This window comes from Vigna unguiculata, chromosome 8 (genome assembly GCF_004118075.2).
Source record: "Vigna unguiculata cultivar IT97K-499-35 chromosome 8, ASM411807v1, whole genome shotgun sequence".
NCBI classification, from domain to species: Eukaryota; Viridiplantae; Streptophyta; class Magnoliopsida; order Fabales; family Fabaceae; genus Vigna; species Vigna unguiculata.
Window position 1 is genome coordinate 31,279,433 of NC_040286.1, and position 18,286 is coordinate 31,297,718.

An 18,286-nucleotide genomic window follows, 5' to 3' on the forward strand; every position below is an offset into this window, starting at 1 on the left:
TAGCCAATAATACCAAGCTGGTCTATTTATCAATCTATGAGTAAAACAGGCGATACTTGTCAGACAATGTACTTGTTGGACAAGCCACCACTCATTAAGAGAGATTGTCAATAAATTTTGGCGATGAATCACGAAATCCATCGATAATTATCGACAACCACAAATTCGTTAGTAAATATTTGTTGGTGATAACCGACGAATTTTAATCCTTGAGGTATTCTTTGTCCCCCTATTGTTCCTTTTTTTTTTCTTCTACCTTTCCCTCTCCTCCTCCTTACACCTCCACCGTTGTCGTCGCCTCCAGCTCCTCGTCCTCATATTCCTATTCATCTTCTTTCTCCTCTTCCTCATATACTTCCAACTCTAAATGTCACCATCTTTGAGTCGTTACTGTGTTATTGTCGTTGTGCCTTATCCTCTTCCAACTTCGACACCACAGTCTTCGAATCACCATGCACTATCGTTATGTGCCTCCTCCTTTTCCTCTTCTTCCTCACACTCGTTTATTTTTTTTTCTTTTTTTCTTTCCACCCATTTCCCATTAATATATAAAAAAATCTTATCAAACTTAACAGAAAATTTATCGCTCATATTACCTAGCCATTTATTGACAAAAAAATCTGTTGATAATAAAAATTATAAATTATTGACAAAATTGACCATTAAATATATTACTAATGGAAATATTTGTCAATAATATAACTTATAAGTTACTGACAAATCTTAACTACAAATATTACCAATAGAATAATTATCAACAAGAGTATTCATCAGCAATGACAGAGATTCTAAAGGGAAAGGGATGGCCATGCCATGCCCCCCCCCCCCCCCCCCCCCTTTTAATTTTTTTATATTATATGTAATTTAGAATCAAATTTTTTAAATTATATGCAATATATATTCAAAATTGATGGTTATAAATTATGTGTCTTTTTATTTTTTTATAAAGCATAACATTTAATAAAAATGAATAATAAAATATAAAATCAAATATAATAAAGAATAAAAATATTTGTTAAGATATATTTTTTTATTGTCTTTTTGAGTTTTCTCTCACCCTCACACGTTTTTTTTTATTTGTTAAAAGAAAAAACAGTTGGACACAAACTCGTTATTTTTTCTTTCGTTTGTTTCATTTGTTATCTTCTATTGTTGAAGAAAAATAAAAGGTAATTCCGCCATCTTACTTGATCCTAAAATATTTGTTTAATAGTTAGCATATTTTTAATAGTTAATGTACTCTATGTTGTTTATAACCGACTTTTAATTGTTGCTTGATTATCATATATTATTTGTTAGGGACTCTCAATTTTTGATTAAATTGTGATAACTTATTTTTTTATTTTGGAATTTTTTAGGAACTCTCAATTTTGGATTAGATTGTGATAAATAATATATTCATGTCTGAAAGTGATAAAAGGGAAACTATTTGTGCAGATGAAAATAAGACAAATTCAACTTCTTTACATATTATGAAACATAATACTAATGATTATATCGTTCAACCAGATGAGTATTTTCTTAATGTTCAACAAATTAAAGGTGAGAAATTTCGTATTAATTCTTTGGAGAGATTTTCATATTTAAGTTGAACAAAAAATAACTGAAAATTTTAGTTATGGTTTAATTATTGATGAGTTCAATAATTTGAAATAACAATACTTTTGATATGTGTGATTTGTTTTCTAATTACGTTATACTAAATTATGTATTAATTATTATTGTATTAGTAAAAATAATTAAAAATATAAATTTTGAGTATATTATTTTGGTTTTCCCAACTTATTGGTCAAGATCCACCACTGTTCATTAGTCATTTAAATTCTAAAATTTGTTGATAAATTTGAGTTTACTAATTAAATTATGGTCATCAATAAAAATTCATCAATAACTACAAAATTCTTGTAGTGTATATTTAGTTAACTCCTTTTAAGATTTAAATATTTCTTTTTTTTTTAAAATTCCAAAAAGACTACAAATATATTTATATAGTATTATGTGTGGTGCATGTTTTTATACAATGTAATGAAACTATTAAATAAAATCGCTACAATTTACATTTTTTACAATATTTATTATCAAAATACTATTTTATTAGTTATTGGAAAACTTTAATATTTAACAAATATGATGCTACAAATCTATTGTATTAATGCATTAAAATAGACGGTTAATACTACTAATTTATTATTGAAATATTTATATTTATAATTGGATTTTGTAAATAATAAGTGGATAAATAATCTTATCTCTCAATATATAGATATTATTTCATATTATATATATATATATATATATATATATATATATATATATATATATATATATAACATTTTTGTTTGTTCTCAACTCTGCTAAAAAAGTTGAAAATTAAAATTAAAATAACAACTCAAATTTTGGTTCCATAAAAACCAAATTCTAACTGCTGATATTCTGCCATAAAGTAGTATATGTATTTATTGGTGGGACCAATGCTTTACAAGAAAAAAATGTTAAATAATTTTATTATAATAATTATAATAATTTTATTACAAGAAAATATCATAATTATAATATTTTATTACAATTTTTTTATTATTATAATTATAATATATTTAAATTATCTTATTTATTGTAATTACTCTTCAAATATTTTCTTTTTAACTAATATATAAATGTTAAATTAAATTATATTTTAAATTTATATTCACAAATTTAAAAAATGAAATTTTTTAATAGAATAGTTTATTATAAATAAATATAAAAATGTATGAAACTAAAAAAAATATTACTAAAAATTCGTTAATTAAAATATAAATTTCAACATAAAATAACATACAAACTTAAAATAAACATGATGAGAGTTCATCTTTACAAAATTCTAATAATCTACTCATAAAATTCAAAAATGATTTATATAAAAAAAGAAAAATCTTTCAAATGCCGTTGCTAAATTTTTCTTTGATTATTCTTACATGTTACTCTTTTGCTTTTTGAGATGTACGTTTATTTACAGTATTTTAGTGTATCCTATCTAAGTTAACAGTGTCTTTCTACTTAAATTTCATAAAAGGTTATGAGACATGTTTGCTATCCAAATCAGCATTTGAAAATTTATTTTAATTTCTATTTTTTTAATGAAAATAATAATCATTTCATCAGTACTGTGCAATCATTTGATAATTATTTTAATTCCAATTATGTAATGTCTTGTTACACAATCCTTTAAAACTAAGTGATGATTAGATACGAATTAATTACAAAAAAAAAATATTTTAAATAAAAACATTAATAAATAATTAAAAACACATCTTAAACTATATCATACATGAGCTAACTTCATGTTAACCAAAGGCATACTTTCTTGATTTTCTTATCTCAAGCTTTTAATGTCTAACATGTGCTTAATAATGGGAAAATTGTTAGTTTTTATATATACCATACATTTGTTAATTTTGATAACAATGATATATTAGTGCATATAAAAATAAAAATTAAATTACAAGTGCTTGAGAAATGTTTTTATTCTCATTGCAGTGGCAGTGGCACCTGCAATGTAAAACAAAACAAACCTATAAATCGAAAAAAAGAAAAATATGCACTAGTGGACGCAAAATCCAGATTCAAGCAAAATGGTACCCAACACACACAATCATTGGCACCAGTTTTTGAATTCGACGGAACCGTGTCGTTGTTGTTGTTGTATGTGAGCAATTTCAATTTCAATTACCCGTGTTCAGATTTTACTCCTTCTCCAATTGAATCTAGCTTCTGCTGCTGTTATCACGTTCCCATCAAAATATATCCTTCAAATTCTTCAATCCCAAGCCACTCACAACCCCCCACCAACTTTCTCTCCCACACTTTTCCGAAGTCGGAGAAAAGTTTTGTTTTTTCCTCAGATCTCAGGTTTCCCCTTCACGGGTCATTCCAAAAAACCAAAACCCCATATGTGAGTTTCAGAGGGATCTGGGAACAATAAAGCGGGCGATGTTAGGTGCGGTGCAGTTGGGGTTGTTAGCGGCGTGCGTGGTTCTCTTTGTGCCTATGGGTATGGCGGGGTGGCACTTGAGTCGCAACAAGGTTCTCTTCTTCAGTGGCGCACTTTTCATCACTCTCGCTGTCGGAGTTCACCTCACTCCTTATTTCCCTTCGGTTTCTGATTTCGTCACATCGGTTTCCTCTTCTTCTGTTGATGTTGTCGTGGACAATCGCGATTCGTGTGTTTCGTTGCTTCATGAAATTGTCTGGGAGGTGAGGCCGAGGGTGTTTGACTTCGACCCTACGAATAACAATTCCGTGAACTACGAAAAGTCTTGGTCTTGGAAGAGATCGGGTTCTGTGGAGTCGTGTGAGTTTCAGAGGCTTAATCGGCACGACGTTTCGGTTTTGCTTAATGGGTCTTGGGTGGTGGTGGCGGGGGATTCGCAAGCTCGAATCTTTGCGCTTTCGTTGTTGAGTTTGGTTCTGGACTCAGAAGGTATGGAATCTGTTAAAGGGTCTTTGTTCAAGCGGCATAGTGATTATCACACTGTGGTGGATGAGATGGGGATGGTGTTGGATTTCATGTGGGCACCTTATGTCACCAATTTGACTAGTTTGGTTGCGGGGTTCAAGAGGAATCGTCTTTATCCTGATCTTTTGGTGATGGGTTCTGGTTTGTGGCACATGCTGCACATCACGAATGCTTCGGATTATGGTGTGTCTTTGGGGGATTTGAGGAGTTCGGTGACTTCACTGTTGCCGGTGTCCTCCGAATTTGGCAATGATGAGTCTGTGGCGGTTAGGTCGCCACACTTGTTTTGGCTTGGGATGCCAAGTTTGGTGAACTCCATGTTGAATACAGAGGAGAAGAGGGAGAAGATGAGTGATTTAGTGCGGGGAGAATATGAGAGAGAGGTCAAGAGAAGTGGCATGTTGAGGCAGTTTGAGGGTCCACTTCAACTGCTGGATATTGGGTCATTGAGTTGGAATTGTGGGATCAGGTGTACAGATGATGGGATGCATTATGATGGAGTTGTTTATGAGGCTGGAGTTCATGTTATGTTGAATGCATTGCTTATTGAATCTCATCAGAAGATATGATGAAGTTTGTAGCATTGGTTTGGTTTGGTTCCTCCTCTGGGATGTATACGGTAGGACTCTCCAACGATTTTGATTAATAGAAAAGTTCAGTTCTTCCACCATAGCTTGCGATTTTTGCCTTGTTTCTTCTGAGGCATTAGATTCATTTAGTTTTAGAGTGATTATTGTTGTTATACCACATTTGGAATTCTTTTTGTTTCTTTCTTTTTCCTGTTTTACTGTATTATGCTAACAGCTCATGTATTAGTCTCAAGAATTGGAAACTAAGTTTCTGTACAAACAGTTCACACATATGCTTCTAACCAGGATTTAATTGTGATTCTTTTCCGTGTTGTTTATATGAATATCCTTTAGGCGAACTAGAATGCAGTGACATGTTTATGTATAATGCTTTCCCTTTGTTTCTTCCTTTGACTCATTTTCTAAATGGGTTATGGTGGAGCGGATTAATTGATGATTGTTGAGAACAACCACGAAACCATTGTTTGATTTCTTCATGGATTGGTATAATTAATAGGATACCTTTTACTGTTTTTCCTTCTGCATTAGTTGATCACCTCAGGTTTCAGGTCCGTGTTTCATTTGACACAAGTTTAGATTGATCGATATCATTAGTTCGAAGCTCTTTACCCTTTTGTTGCCTGAGTGTATAAACATCATCTGTCAAAATTAAAACTCTAATTGATCATTCATTTGTTTATTAAGGTCATACGACAAAAGGTTCTATTATGCATTTTGAGGCAAGTATGAACGCTACTAACCCGTTTAATACGAATAGGACTTTCAGATGGCTTAGGCCTGTCAACAAGACGCAGAAGGGTTTACTCATTTGTTGTTAAGGGGAAGGGAAACTTGAACATGAGTTGAGTTTGACAGCACCAGTTTTTGCATTCAGCTGTAGTCAGGTCAACAGGGTTAAAAGAGGGACATACTAATGGCAAGTAGTTGCGAAAAACAAATCATTGAGAACGTGACAATAGCAAAACATACAAAAGGTATTTGACAAAAAAAAAAATCATAAAAATTATGCTGTTACAATAGAAATCAGTTCAATGCAATTGGGGTTCAGTGACCAGTAAAATTTAAGACAACTTTTAAGGTAGCAGGGTAACACGTCTTATGATAGCCTTACAAAATTTACATTGCAAGTGTTTTTGATGTTGACCAACAAGGAATGTATATATATATTTTTTTTCATACAAAACTTCCTAATATAATAAACTAAAAGGTACAGCGTCCCATTGACAACCTTGCAAACCACCAAATCGTCTGCTGCTATCTACACAGTCTTCTACAAAGCCAAAAGAATGAAAATATAGAAAGAAAACTACTATAGGGGTAAAAAAAATTGTGGAAGGAGAACGGTCCATTGGAACAAGATCAGAATTCAATGAGCTTTCAATTTCAAGTATCATATTGCTTGCCTTCAAAGGTTTGTCCAAAGGTCCAATCCTTGGGAGCAACATTGTAAGATGTAAGAGTTTTCCCATCACTAGAAGTAACTTCGAATGAAAGAGGTTGATTCTGCAGCAATGCATTTACATGCCAAATTTGCCCCCAATTCCGACCCATGGGAAGCCAACCAGTTCTTGACCCTTTAACCTTCACAGCCACTATGTCTCCATGACCAGCAACATTGCTGATCAGCACCGAAATGAAGATTCCCGAACCAGTAACAGTAAATCGAATCCCTCCTTCCTTCCTACACTTTATCCTGCACCAAACACATCACAACATTCAAAATAGAATTTAATTCAAATTTAATCACAATGGGAAAAAAAAGAGAATATAAACTACAATGGGTAACAAAATAAATCGAATTAACTAGGCAGAACCGAACCCGATGAAATGCACGACTTTGAAAATTTTATTTTGAATTAAACTTAAGCCTTCTGACCAGGACTGATTATGGCTAAGCTTAGCCCCAAATAAACCACTGGAATCCATTTTTCACAAACTCAAACTTCATTTTAAAAGTTTTGAATCCATTATTATTCTTTCTTTCTTTTTTTTCAACGCATTACAATCTGCGACCCACATCATTAAAATCTGCGACCCACGTCACGATGGGTAGGCCATTTTTCCATCACTATCATCTAGGCAACTTTGTCACCACCATCATTTACTTAAAAGATACTGTGATTTTAGAGGAGCTGGGAAAAACATCAATAATACACTCTCTAATATCTTTTTGATGCTTACACATTATCTAATATACTATTTTCAAGCATTCTTAAAATAGTGACCCGACCTTTTTTGTTTGAAGAGTAAACATTTTAAGCTGTAATAAAAGAATTTCATCATCCGATCACAAATGGCTAATAATGATAAATTTGTTTTTCCACAACAAACTTAAGATTCATAACATCTACTTGACAGTGACATTGCATAAAAATTGAACTCATTAATAAATCTCCTTCTCTATTTTATAACTTTCAATAAAAACAAGTGTCTTAGTGGTCCTTGTCGCCAGTCGAAATTTGAAAAACTATTTCTATGATTAATTGAAAAATTATTGAAATTTCCCAACACTTGTAGAGTACCCTAGTTGTTAATCAGTCGATTTAGAAGCTTCCACTAAATTCCATTGGGAAAGTTAGAAAGATCATACTATATGAAAGTTGTTAGAACACCTCAAGTGTAAATTACAAAATTATATGAAAATTAAAGCCGAAAATAAACATCAGCATGCATAATTAATGTATAGAGTAATGATTTGAGAGAGATTTGGAGTACCTGCGGTACTTTACGGGCATGTTGCCGGCTTTCCAAATGGCGATCTTCTCAAAAGATTCGATGGGGAGAACGAAGTGTTTGTTGGGAGGGTTACAGTGGCCACCGCCGTCGTTGGTGAACCCGTAGTTGGGGGCGCAGAAGTTGGTGGCGGTGACGATGATGGAGGTGCCCGGAATGCACCACCGGTTGTCGTCCACGCAGCTCAGCTCGAAGCACGCACCGCAGATCTGGCCGCGCTCGAACAACGTCTCGCTGAGGCCCACCGTGGCCATGCCGTATCCGCCCTTGACGAGGTCACCGTAGCCGCACGCGCCGCCCACCGCGTCGCGGGGATCCGCGGCGGCGTAGTAGGTGGCATGCGCGGATCGCCACTCTGTGAACTCCGGCGAAGCCTGCAGAGAGGGAGGGTAGTCGGAGGAAGAGGAGGAGTAGTGAGAGGAAACGAGTGTAAGAAGAATGGATAGTGTGAACAGTGCTGCGGCAACGGCGAACGGTGGTGACATTTCCGTGTGAAGACAGTGAAACCAAAGCAAAAAGAGAGAGTGTGGGTTCCTTTATTTGCAACCGACGATACCACACTCACTCTACTTTCCCTTTCACTTTTCTTTTTCTTTTTCTTTATTTCATTAAAATTGCTGTTTTTTTTTCTATTATTATATAGTTAATCGTATTTCTTATACTTCACTGTAATTATTTGACATCATTGTAATGATAGTGTTGAAAATAATTTTGATGAGTAAAAACCCAGTAAAACTGAATTGCTTTTTTAGTTAATTAAGTTCTAAAGACAGATTCTAAAAAAAAAAACACTAAAATCTGCTTAATTTAACTTTCTGTGTACTATTTTAATGTAGACAACAGGAAGAAGAGTGAGAGAAAATAATTGGTTGTAGATTTGACCATTAGGTATTTGTATAATTGCATATTCTGAACTGTTTAGCGGAACAATAATTTTTTCTAACCAGTCAAAAGAAAGTAAACATTCATCATTACACGTTAAGTGAACAATAAAAAACTATTACAAACCAGTAACAGCAAAAGATAATAAGACATTTAACAAACAAAATAATCACAATTTATTGATTTTAAAAATGATCCTTATTCGAGGAATATTGGTAACATGGTTTAGAAACGACAGTGATGGTATTCGTGTTTGTTTAGATCTCTCAGGTTCGAAAGTGACCACAATCAAATGCATTATTTTTATTTTTTTTTCTGTAAAAATGTTAGTCGTTGATATTTTGTTAATAAAAATAATTGAACTCACGACTTTTTTTATTTTAATTTTTTTAAATTTACCAAGTTAATTTTATGCTTTTTAAATGTTAGTAAAAATATTAGATCTAAAACTTCTTTTATATTCCTACTGAATTATTTTATAACTCTATAGTTCTATGCAGTATTATGAAAATACAGTAAAAGAACAGAAAAAAAATTCAACAAAGAATTCAAGTTCTTCTATGCATGCATAATTGGTTGATGTTCTGGGAAAAAAAAAAAATCTTTTTAATAATCAGTTACAAATATCATCTATATGTTTTGGAGTTATGGAACATGTCTCAACTTATCTTTTGTTACTTGTATTTTGTCACCTCACTAATGATTAAAAAATAATTTTAATATAGCTAATTTCGTTTGAATATAAAATAATTATAAGTAAAACTAAGAATGGATAAATAATTGTGTCAATCTTTCGATTAATAGAAACAGTTTATTTTCTTAAAAGCTACAGTTTTTATTTTTTGTTTGTTATTGTTTCAATTATTCACCTAAAGTTACAAGTTATATTTTTACTTTAAAAATACAAGTCTCTTTTTGTTTACTTTTTCAAACATTTATCTTTACACCAATGTTTTTAAAACTCGACCGGTCAAATATTAATTATAACAGTTAAATAGTAGTAAAAACATACAATATCATAGTTTTGTGATATTAAAAACTAAAATCAAACATGACTTTATAGGTTTTTAGCGTTTAAAATATATATATATATATATATATATATATATATAAGTAAAATAAAAAATGTTATAAACTTAAGTTAAAATTTATATGGTATTTATCAATATTTATCATTCAAAGTTAACAAATATTTTAGGATGATTTTTCCTTTTCTAAGAAAATATATTAAATACACTTTTAATTAAACTAATTTAAGCAACATTGTGCCTATTTTACCAATATTATTTTTTGATCGATGCTTTTAAATTATTTCGTCTTAAAATTAATTATCTGTCATCAATTCAGCGTTTCAATACCAAGTATCTGGTCGGATTCTCACATTGGAAAACAAACTTGGTACAACATATCAAATGATTGAAAAATCAAGTGTTACTTGTTTTTCTTTCAAAATTTTTGAAAGTAGTCCCTTTTTTAAATATTCAATGTGAAAAAAAAAAATTATAACGGATACCTTACAAAAATATATTGAGATTGTTCGTGGCATCCATCTAGAATTATAATTATAATTATACTTTAAATTAAAATTTGTATAGAATGCGCAAAAGAAAGCTTAAAATAATATAAATAATGTCAATATATATATATATATATATATATATATATATATATGTATATATGTATTTTTATTTTTCATTTTTTTAATTTAAAATTTAACTATTTGTAAATTTTATTTATTTTTAGTTTAGTTTACGTTTTAATGCATTATATACAAATAAAATAAAATTTATACATATATTCTTGAGAAAAATGAATAAAAGGTTAAAAAATAAATTAAATTAAAAATACTTAAAATTTATTAAAAAAATATTAATTCTGTTTTAACTTTTTTTAACTTTATTTAAAGCTTATTTTTCTAAATTTAAAATATTTTTAATTTATTATTTTTTGTTTTATCTATTTTTTTATGTTTTCATATTTCTTAATATATATTTTTAAAATAAAATTATATATATATATATATATATATATATTTAATATTATTTTTATATAATGTATTGAAAAATAAATATATATTTTAGAAATAAATAATTTATATATATATATATATTAGAAGTCAATTTTCGAAAGTATTTTTTATTAAAAGTTCATATCCGAAAATAATTTTGAAATATGATGACTTCGTCAATATTTTTTGAATTTTAAAAGTTTTGGAGGTACAGAAAAAAAATTTGGAGGTAAAAAAAAAAAGCTCCTAAATTTATGGATTACGGCCCAACTATGGGGCCTGCTAAAGAAATATTTGCTTAATTCTCATTTTCTATATTTATCAAAATTGTGAAAGATATATTTGATATGATGGTTTAACTTAACAAATAAGATTGTGAATTATTACCCCATAAATATTTGTGAAACCCTACCTAAGGTAGATTCTAGATTTTGTTGATGATTAATTGGGGTTGTGATATTTGATAAAAGGGGACAAGTATTTGACTAATAAAGGTGAGTTGTGAGGAAGCAATAATGAAAATGGTGATTGTATGAATGATGTGAGTTTAGTAATAATGTTGAGGAATCTGATTTAACAATCCACTGGAAGAAGCAACTACTATGATCTGCTTTTTGAAGGCTACAATTCCTTCCCACCTACAACACATGTCCCCTTATAATCCTCGCTTTGCACTCTAATTGCGCTTTTCCATTCATATCGATCAAGGTTAGAAAATGACCCATCAAAACTAAAAGGAACAATAATAAATTATTCAAATATTTTTATTTTTCTTATGAAAGAATTACACCATTAAAAACAATATAACCAAAATACAACATGAATACAAAAATAGAAACTAAATAAAATTAGAAAAACAAAACAAAAGATATATCCTAACAATGTTCAATTTTAATAGAATAAATGGAGTTTTTATTACAATTATTCAAGACATAAACACAAAATTAGTATATTGTTACTATCTAAAACTTTAGTCCAAAAGAAAATGGCAAAAGACAAATCTTATAAGAATTTTTCAAAAGATATATCGTAGCAATGAAAGAAAAAAACTAAATAACTAAACAAGTGCATTGTCATCACCATTATTAAGGGAGCCAACACCCAAGTTCTCATGTGCTCACACCAAATATTGGTGATCATTGTAAAAGAACAACAACAACACAAGAAACACACGCACAAGAGAGGGTAAGCTAATATAAGAACAAAGGTTCTATTAATCATAAATCAAATCATATTGGGGAGTTAAGTAATTCATATCATTATAAGCAACAAGCCACGTTGTAAAAGATTCAATTATCCGGATAACAAGCATTAAGGTATAACTATTTGGAAGTTTTGACACTTGTGATGGATAACCTCCACCCACAAGGTTAATCCTATACAAGTTCTTAGAACTACAAATGGTTCTTCAACCAAGACCTCCTCTTACTCTCAATTCTTAATTCATTCTCATCTACATGAATTTGAATGATTAGTAGAGTGTTAGGATAAACTTCCAAATTATAAGTTCCTACATCAATGCACACCAAAGCACACATACTTTAAAAGGATTTCTTCCATTCATTCTCAATTCACAATTTCATACATACTTGTATTCCAAAAGTTCATATCATTGGCACACATTCACATAATCCTAAATAATTTACGCAATAACTTAACAACACATATGCAAATTGGTTGGTGGTTTTAAAAAATAAAATTGCAACTTATACAAAGCTCCAAAAATTATGTTCTAACATTCAAATGAAATATAATTAAATCAAGAACTCAATTCAAAAAGAATCAATCCAATTGGTTATCTATAGAAAAGTTATGCACTAAACAAGTGACAAAGATCAAAGCTACCAACAACCTAGTCTATGGGAACCTTACAAAAAAAAACGGCTCTCACTATACACTTTGAAACAAAGATCAACTATGTCAAAACAAAACATCATGTGTGTAGGACATACTGTAAAAATTTCAACTCGATCTGACGGTTAACGAAGCGAAAATTCAAAATTTTCTGAAACGACTCAAGGTTGGGAAGTCCAACTCGTCTAGCGAGTATGCATAACGCAAAAACTTGAATTGTGCAATTTGACAATGTCAAATGAACTTAAAACCTATTTTAAGCCTCATATAAATTAGAAACATTTCTAATTCCATGTTACAACTTCAATTTCCATTAAATTTATCTTAAATCACATGCATTCAACAAAAACCCCAAATTTTACTACCCCGTACATACCTAAACATGAAATTAGGAATTTTTCATCCCACACCCACAAAGAACAACATCAACATCAACAGATCAATTTGAGCTACCAAACACAACATCAACACACAACCAAACATTCAAACAAAATCATCATGCAAAAAGTATGGTTTAGCTTCCCTCACCTTTGAAGATAGATTCAAACTCTAAGAACCCGCAAGACACCTTCGAACTTGCAAAATTCACCCTCGATAGACAACGAAAAATAATATGATCGTGCCCACACAGCCACCGATTAGAAGAGATTCAAGATAGAAACCAAAAGAACATATAAGCAAAGAAGACTTGCATGCATAGTAGAAGAAACAAAATGACAAAAGAAATTGACTTATCGCAAATAAAGAATTGGTCGGTATGAATTGAAAGTCTTGCTGCCTACGATCTCGAAATTCAAAGAAGGAGATGGAGTTGAGAGTAAAGAAGAAATGGTTTCAACTTCTTTTGAAATAAAACAAAAACTTAGAATTTGAAGTTATTTAACAAAAAAAAGATTTTACAACATTTTACTACGAGTATGCACATAAATAAATCTCATGAATTTAGAGTTTTTATGATTTTTGGAAATGAACGAATGGTTAGTCAGAAAATATTAATGGAGTGGAAGATGTTACAATCCATTGCTTAACCACCCGGTATATAGATTTGATTTTTTTTAATGGCCCAATACGGCACTGCATATTTATCCATTTGTGGCATACAAAAAAGTTTTCATTTTCTTAAACCTTTGATCATTTTGATGGGCCATGGTCTCTCTTCTCGAAACATCCACAAAATACGCCTAATAGGAAGTGATTCCAACAAAAGGGACAAAATATTAAAGTATCACAAACTTTATTTAATTTATATGAAAAGATAACTTCATGTATCATTTTGGTGAATACAGAGGTCCCATGATTTCTTGTTATGCAGATAAAAGGAAATTAAAGTAATGCCATACAAGGAAAGAATATTGTATTCAACAACTTCAGGTTATGTAATGTAAGTGTAATTTACCCATTAACTATGACAAATATGAACAATTACACTAATAAGCGATACAGAAGTATATGTAACTTACACTTGAAAGACAATAACCATTGAAAAGAGAGCACAGTGGGAGGAAAAAAATTGAAGAAATACACAGAGCCTAACATGGCTTGAAGAAATATAAAAAAAGTGGGATAATTCACTGGATAGAACAGAACCCCTAAAGACACAGACATGGAGAATTAACAATGCAGCAGAAATATCAAAAATTTCAGCTCCCTTTTCTTTCTTCTCGTACAGGGTCATCCAGAAACAGAAACAGCTACATTATATTATACCTGAAAAAGGGAAACTGCTCTGAAGAAAAGCCACTGAGAGGGTACTATAAGGAAAGCTTGATACGTTGCTCTTCCCTCTCCTCATCACAAACTGATGAGTATTTGTTTTTTTCTCTCTCTGCCATGCACCTTTTGTATGGCACAAACCCTTTCCCACAGGTTTTAGGTCTCACCCTTAGCTCAAATATAGCCGATGTTTCACTTGGTACAGTGTTGTCTCCACCATCATTAATTGAGCTAGTGTTTGAACCAGTCCATGATCCTTCCTTTTGAACCTCTTTCTGTTCAAAATCTCCGACATTAGAGTATAGGTGTTTCCCTTTTAGCTCCCTCAGTGGCACAGATAGTGCATTATGGGAAAAAGTCCACCTTGGAACAATACTTGCAGGACCTTCTGCAAGATCAGAACACCCATTTTGAAGTTGCATAAGATATGTTGCAGCCGCAGGTATTGGTTTGAATGGCTCCGTTCTTAGAGAAAAGGGTTTGCTTGTATCTGTTACCAGTAGAGTGGTCCCAAAAAGTTTGAGAGTACGACCACATGATTCCTCTGCTGCATCATCTTTGGTACAAACAGTTTCTTTGTGAAAAAGCTTCAGTTTCTGGATAATAAAATAAAGGGAGAGTTTAATTTTCATGGTAGTATAAAGATTTGTACACTATCAACCAATCACTCTATACAGTACATTTAAACTAAATTCTAAAATCATTTTCTTAAAAGTGTTCTCGTGAGCCAAGAAAGTGAAAAAATGATTAGGATTTAAGAAGTACCACAAGGGGTTGCTCATCATGAGCTGAACTTGGTAGAGACCCTTCTTCCTCAAATGATGTTTTGGGTTCAGCCAGTGGAAATCTGTTTGAGGGGACACCGCTAATGGATGAGACCGGTGACAAACTTCCTGTGGGTGTGTCTGAATCGGAGGAACCAAGGTTTTCGGAAATAACTGTAGATAACACTGACTTGGGAGAATTGTTCTCTTGACCAAAATCTGATGACTTGAGAGAATTAGACCTCAGAGGGTGTTCTGAATTGGAAATCTCTTTCTTTGGAATCTCAATCAGTTTACGAGGGTAAGGATGAATTGGCTTCCTTTTTGGTCGTGGAGGTGGAATTTCAATCGACTCATCCAAGGTTGTGCTGTTCCCACTGGACTCTCTAACGATCTGCATGAAGTCAGAAAAACGAGTTAGAGTGTACTTAAAGATCAACCCTGCAACTTCACCTTCAAAAGGTTAAAACTTTTGCATCTCTTAAAGTCATAGCATAACAACTCTAACTTATATGACTCATGGTATATTTAACATATGGTAAATGATGGGTACTGGAATATAACAATAAACCTTAGAAAAAAACTTCTGAGCATGACTTCGAATCTGAACAGCAGTCTTTGTGCCAACATGTTCTGTGGTGAAAATAAAAGGATCCAAGAACTTAGACCAACCTTCTTGATTGATTCAGTGACTTATGTTATTGTTCTGCTAGAATCTTTGTGGCACAATATATGGAAGTTTGAAATTAATTATACCTTCAATCCTTCGCCAGGCCCTGCCATATAGCTTTAAGGCTTCAAGAAACTTCTTGTGTTCTTCATCTGTCCACCTCTCCCTCTGCTTTGTGATTGTGTATGGTTTTCTTACCTGTTGATGTACATATAAAATTGATTAAAACAAAGGTGACACTGTCACAGATGTGAAAATCAAATTCATAATGCCACAAAAACATAAGAATCAAAGGGACAACCTTCAAGGCATAGTCATTTCCACAAGAAAACTGATCATGAAGTGGAATATCTGCAACAGAATGCACACCAGGACTCAAACATATTTCATCTCCAATTGGAGGACCACCCCTTGATCTAGTAAATGCACTTTTGCCCTGCATCCAATGCAAAAAGCAAATAAGTATAGTATAATAATTAAGAAGAAAAAGAAAATTTTCTCATAATGGAAAATTCAAGTACAATTAAATGAAATCATGACCAAAGAGTATTTGTCCACCGGGGAATCATTCATCTCTGGGTAAACAAAATATCAACCAACAATTCACAACTTCCATTAAATGAACCTTGACTTTTTTTTTCTTTTTTTGAAAAGATCAGGAAAATTGTGCCTTTGCTGAAGATTAAATCAAACTGTTGTCTAAACCAGAAACACTGAAAAGTTATTTTTCCAAAATTTATAAAATTAAAAACTACAAATATTTGGCATTTGAAAAGGAAAACCAAATCATAGTTCATAAAGTAGCCCTCCATCTTTTTCATTATTCATTTGACTTTTTTTTTTTAATCTTCAAAACAGAGCCAGACATGTCATACCCAAATGAAAAGACTTTTGGCTGGAAATCCATAACAACAAACCAGAAAACATACAAGTACGACCTAAACCAAGAACAATCTCATGTCCCTCAAAAAAAACTCAACACGGCATCAAATATTCTACATCAAAGAAAAAACAAAGAAGAAACTCATATTTTTACATACTTGTATCGCCATGTGGTGAATATCTTCTCCTTCCTACACGGTTGGCTCACAGAACACCAAAACAGTAAAACTTATCTTTCTTTGTTCACAACTTTCTTAACAGCATGTAACACAAAAACAAAACAAATCACCAAAATCCACACTTCTCGCCCTCGACAACTCTGGAACCAACAACTTTGTGCAAAATGGACTTTTCTCGGCACCAAACAAAAACACTGTTTCGTCTCTTTGTTTTATCCGACACTACAGTTTAAGCTCAGAATCGAAAAAAACCCTTCTAAGATCCCGTGACCATGCACTGCAGAAGCTCGATCATTCAAACTGAATCCACCTCGTGAATTGCCAACGATCACCCCAAAAACCTTTCCAAATCTCAACTTGAGAAGCAGCAACAACAGTGGCTCAGATGTAATTAACTATGAAATGGTCCACAGTTCTGAAATCAACAAAACCCTCCATGGAAAGAGGCTGGATAATAGAAGGTTTCTTTGTTGGAAAAACAAAATGATGGATGTTCAAACAAAACAGTTCCGAAAACAGAGGACATACAGTCCACAAGAGTTTCTCTGAATTGTCATGGTTGGTGAAAACGCACAAAAGGGGTGGAGAAAAACAGAGAGAAAAGAGGTTAAGGTTTGAGGTTTCAGAAGAAGAAGAAAAATGGAGTGAAGGAGAATAACAGAGAGAAGAAGAGTGCAGATAGATATAAAAGCCAAGTGGGAAAGAGACTATTGTGAAGGAGAGAAAAATAAATGGAGCAACCATAGAGTGCCACGTCAGATGTTGAATTTTGTCTTGTAGGAGAGAAAAAGAAATTTTCTTTTTATTTATTTTTTTCTCCATCGAAATCTCGAGAACTCGATGCAATCTTGTGGCTCACGTCGAAAGAGGTCCTCCACACGTGGCGTTCCGCTGTCGCGTCTGTTTCCGCTTTTCTGTTTTTTATTTTCCTTTTCGTTTTTTTTTAATTCGGCTTCGTTTTCTAATTGGGTGGCCGAAGAAAACTAATGCAGAGCGCGTGTGGATAATTTGGGACAGAGCATACGCGCGGGTGCCACTGCCACAGTGCTACTCGCACTCTCACTGGTGCCACGCCACTTTATCATGATTAATGCGTGGCCATTATTTTCCCAGCTCTCATACAGATAATTCTGCTTTTTCATAAATTATTCTACCAAGTCTTTTTCTTTTCTTTTTTCGCTGTGTAACAACATATTCTATAGTTTTCTATTCTTCAAATGTCATGATGGACTCAACACTATTTTCTGAAACGATATTTAGTTTTAGTTTTAGGTAATAAATAGCCATTTTAATAAAACTGATATTTCACTGAAAGTGATATATAATTTTGTCATATGAATCAATTAGTATTAAGAAATTAATCATATGTTAATATCATACCTTAAAATCTATAAAAACACTGTACTTTTTTCTTGGTTTGGTTCTCACGCGTTCTATATAGTTTGGTAACAGTTTTTGACCTGCCTCGTTTTTAATATTTTAAACAACATTTTCTATATTTGACTATGTAAAAAAA

General features: G+C 32.0%; 3 protein-coding genes across 3 annotated transcripts; 1 reads left to right on the forward strand and 2 right to left on the reverse strand.

Moving 5' to 3' along the window:
- The first annotated feature begins 3,545 nt into the window (after window positions 1-3,545).
- Window positions 3,546-5,391, forward strand: LOC114195477. The gene has a single exon (XM_028085963.1). The coding sequence runs from the start codon at window positions 3,970-3,972 to the stop codon at window positions 5,062-5,064; it is 1,095 nt and encodes a 364-aa protein (XP_027941764.1). The 5' UTR covers window positions 3,546-3,969; the 3' UTR covers window positions 5,065-5,391.
- A 754-nt stretch (window positions 5,392-6,145) lies between these two features.
- LOC114194347 (expansin-A13) lies at window positions 6,146-8,395 on the reverse strand. Its single transcript, XM_028084509.1, has 2 exons — window positions 7,801-8,395; window positions 6,146-6,778 (listed from the first exon to the last, which is right to left on the reverse strand). The coding sequence occupies exons 1-2, from the start codon at window positions 8,301-8,303 to the stop codon at window positions 6,469-6,471; spliced, it is 813 nt and encodes a 270-aa protein (XP_027940310.1). The 5' UTR covers window positions 8,304-8,395; the 3' UTR covers window positions 6,146-6,468.
- Window positions 8,396-13,833: 5,438 nt separating this feature from the next.
- Window positions 13,834-17,432, reverse strand: LOC114194346 (protein REVEILLE 1). The gene is made up of 6 exons (XM_028084508.1): window positions 16,750-17,432; window positions 16,011-16,145; window positions 15,796-15,907; window positions 15,611-15,672; window positions 15,041-15,433; window positions 13,834-14,871 (listed from the first exon to the last, which is right to left on the reverse strand). Exons 1-6 carry the CDS (start codon window positions 16,759-16,761, stop codon window positions 14,314-14,316), a joined length of 1,272 nt encoding a protein of 423 aa, XP_027940309.1. The 5' UTR covers window positions 16,762-17,432; the 3' UTR covers window positions 13,834-14,313.
- Between the last annotated feature and the right edge of the window lie 854 nt (window positions 17,433-18,286).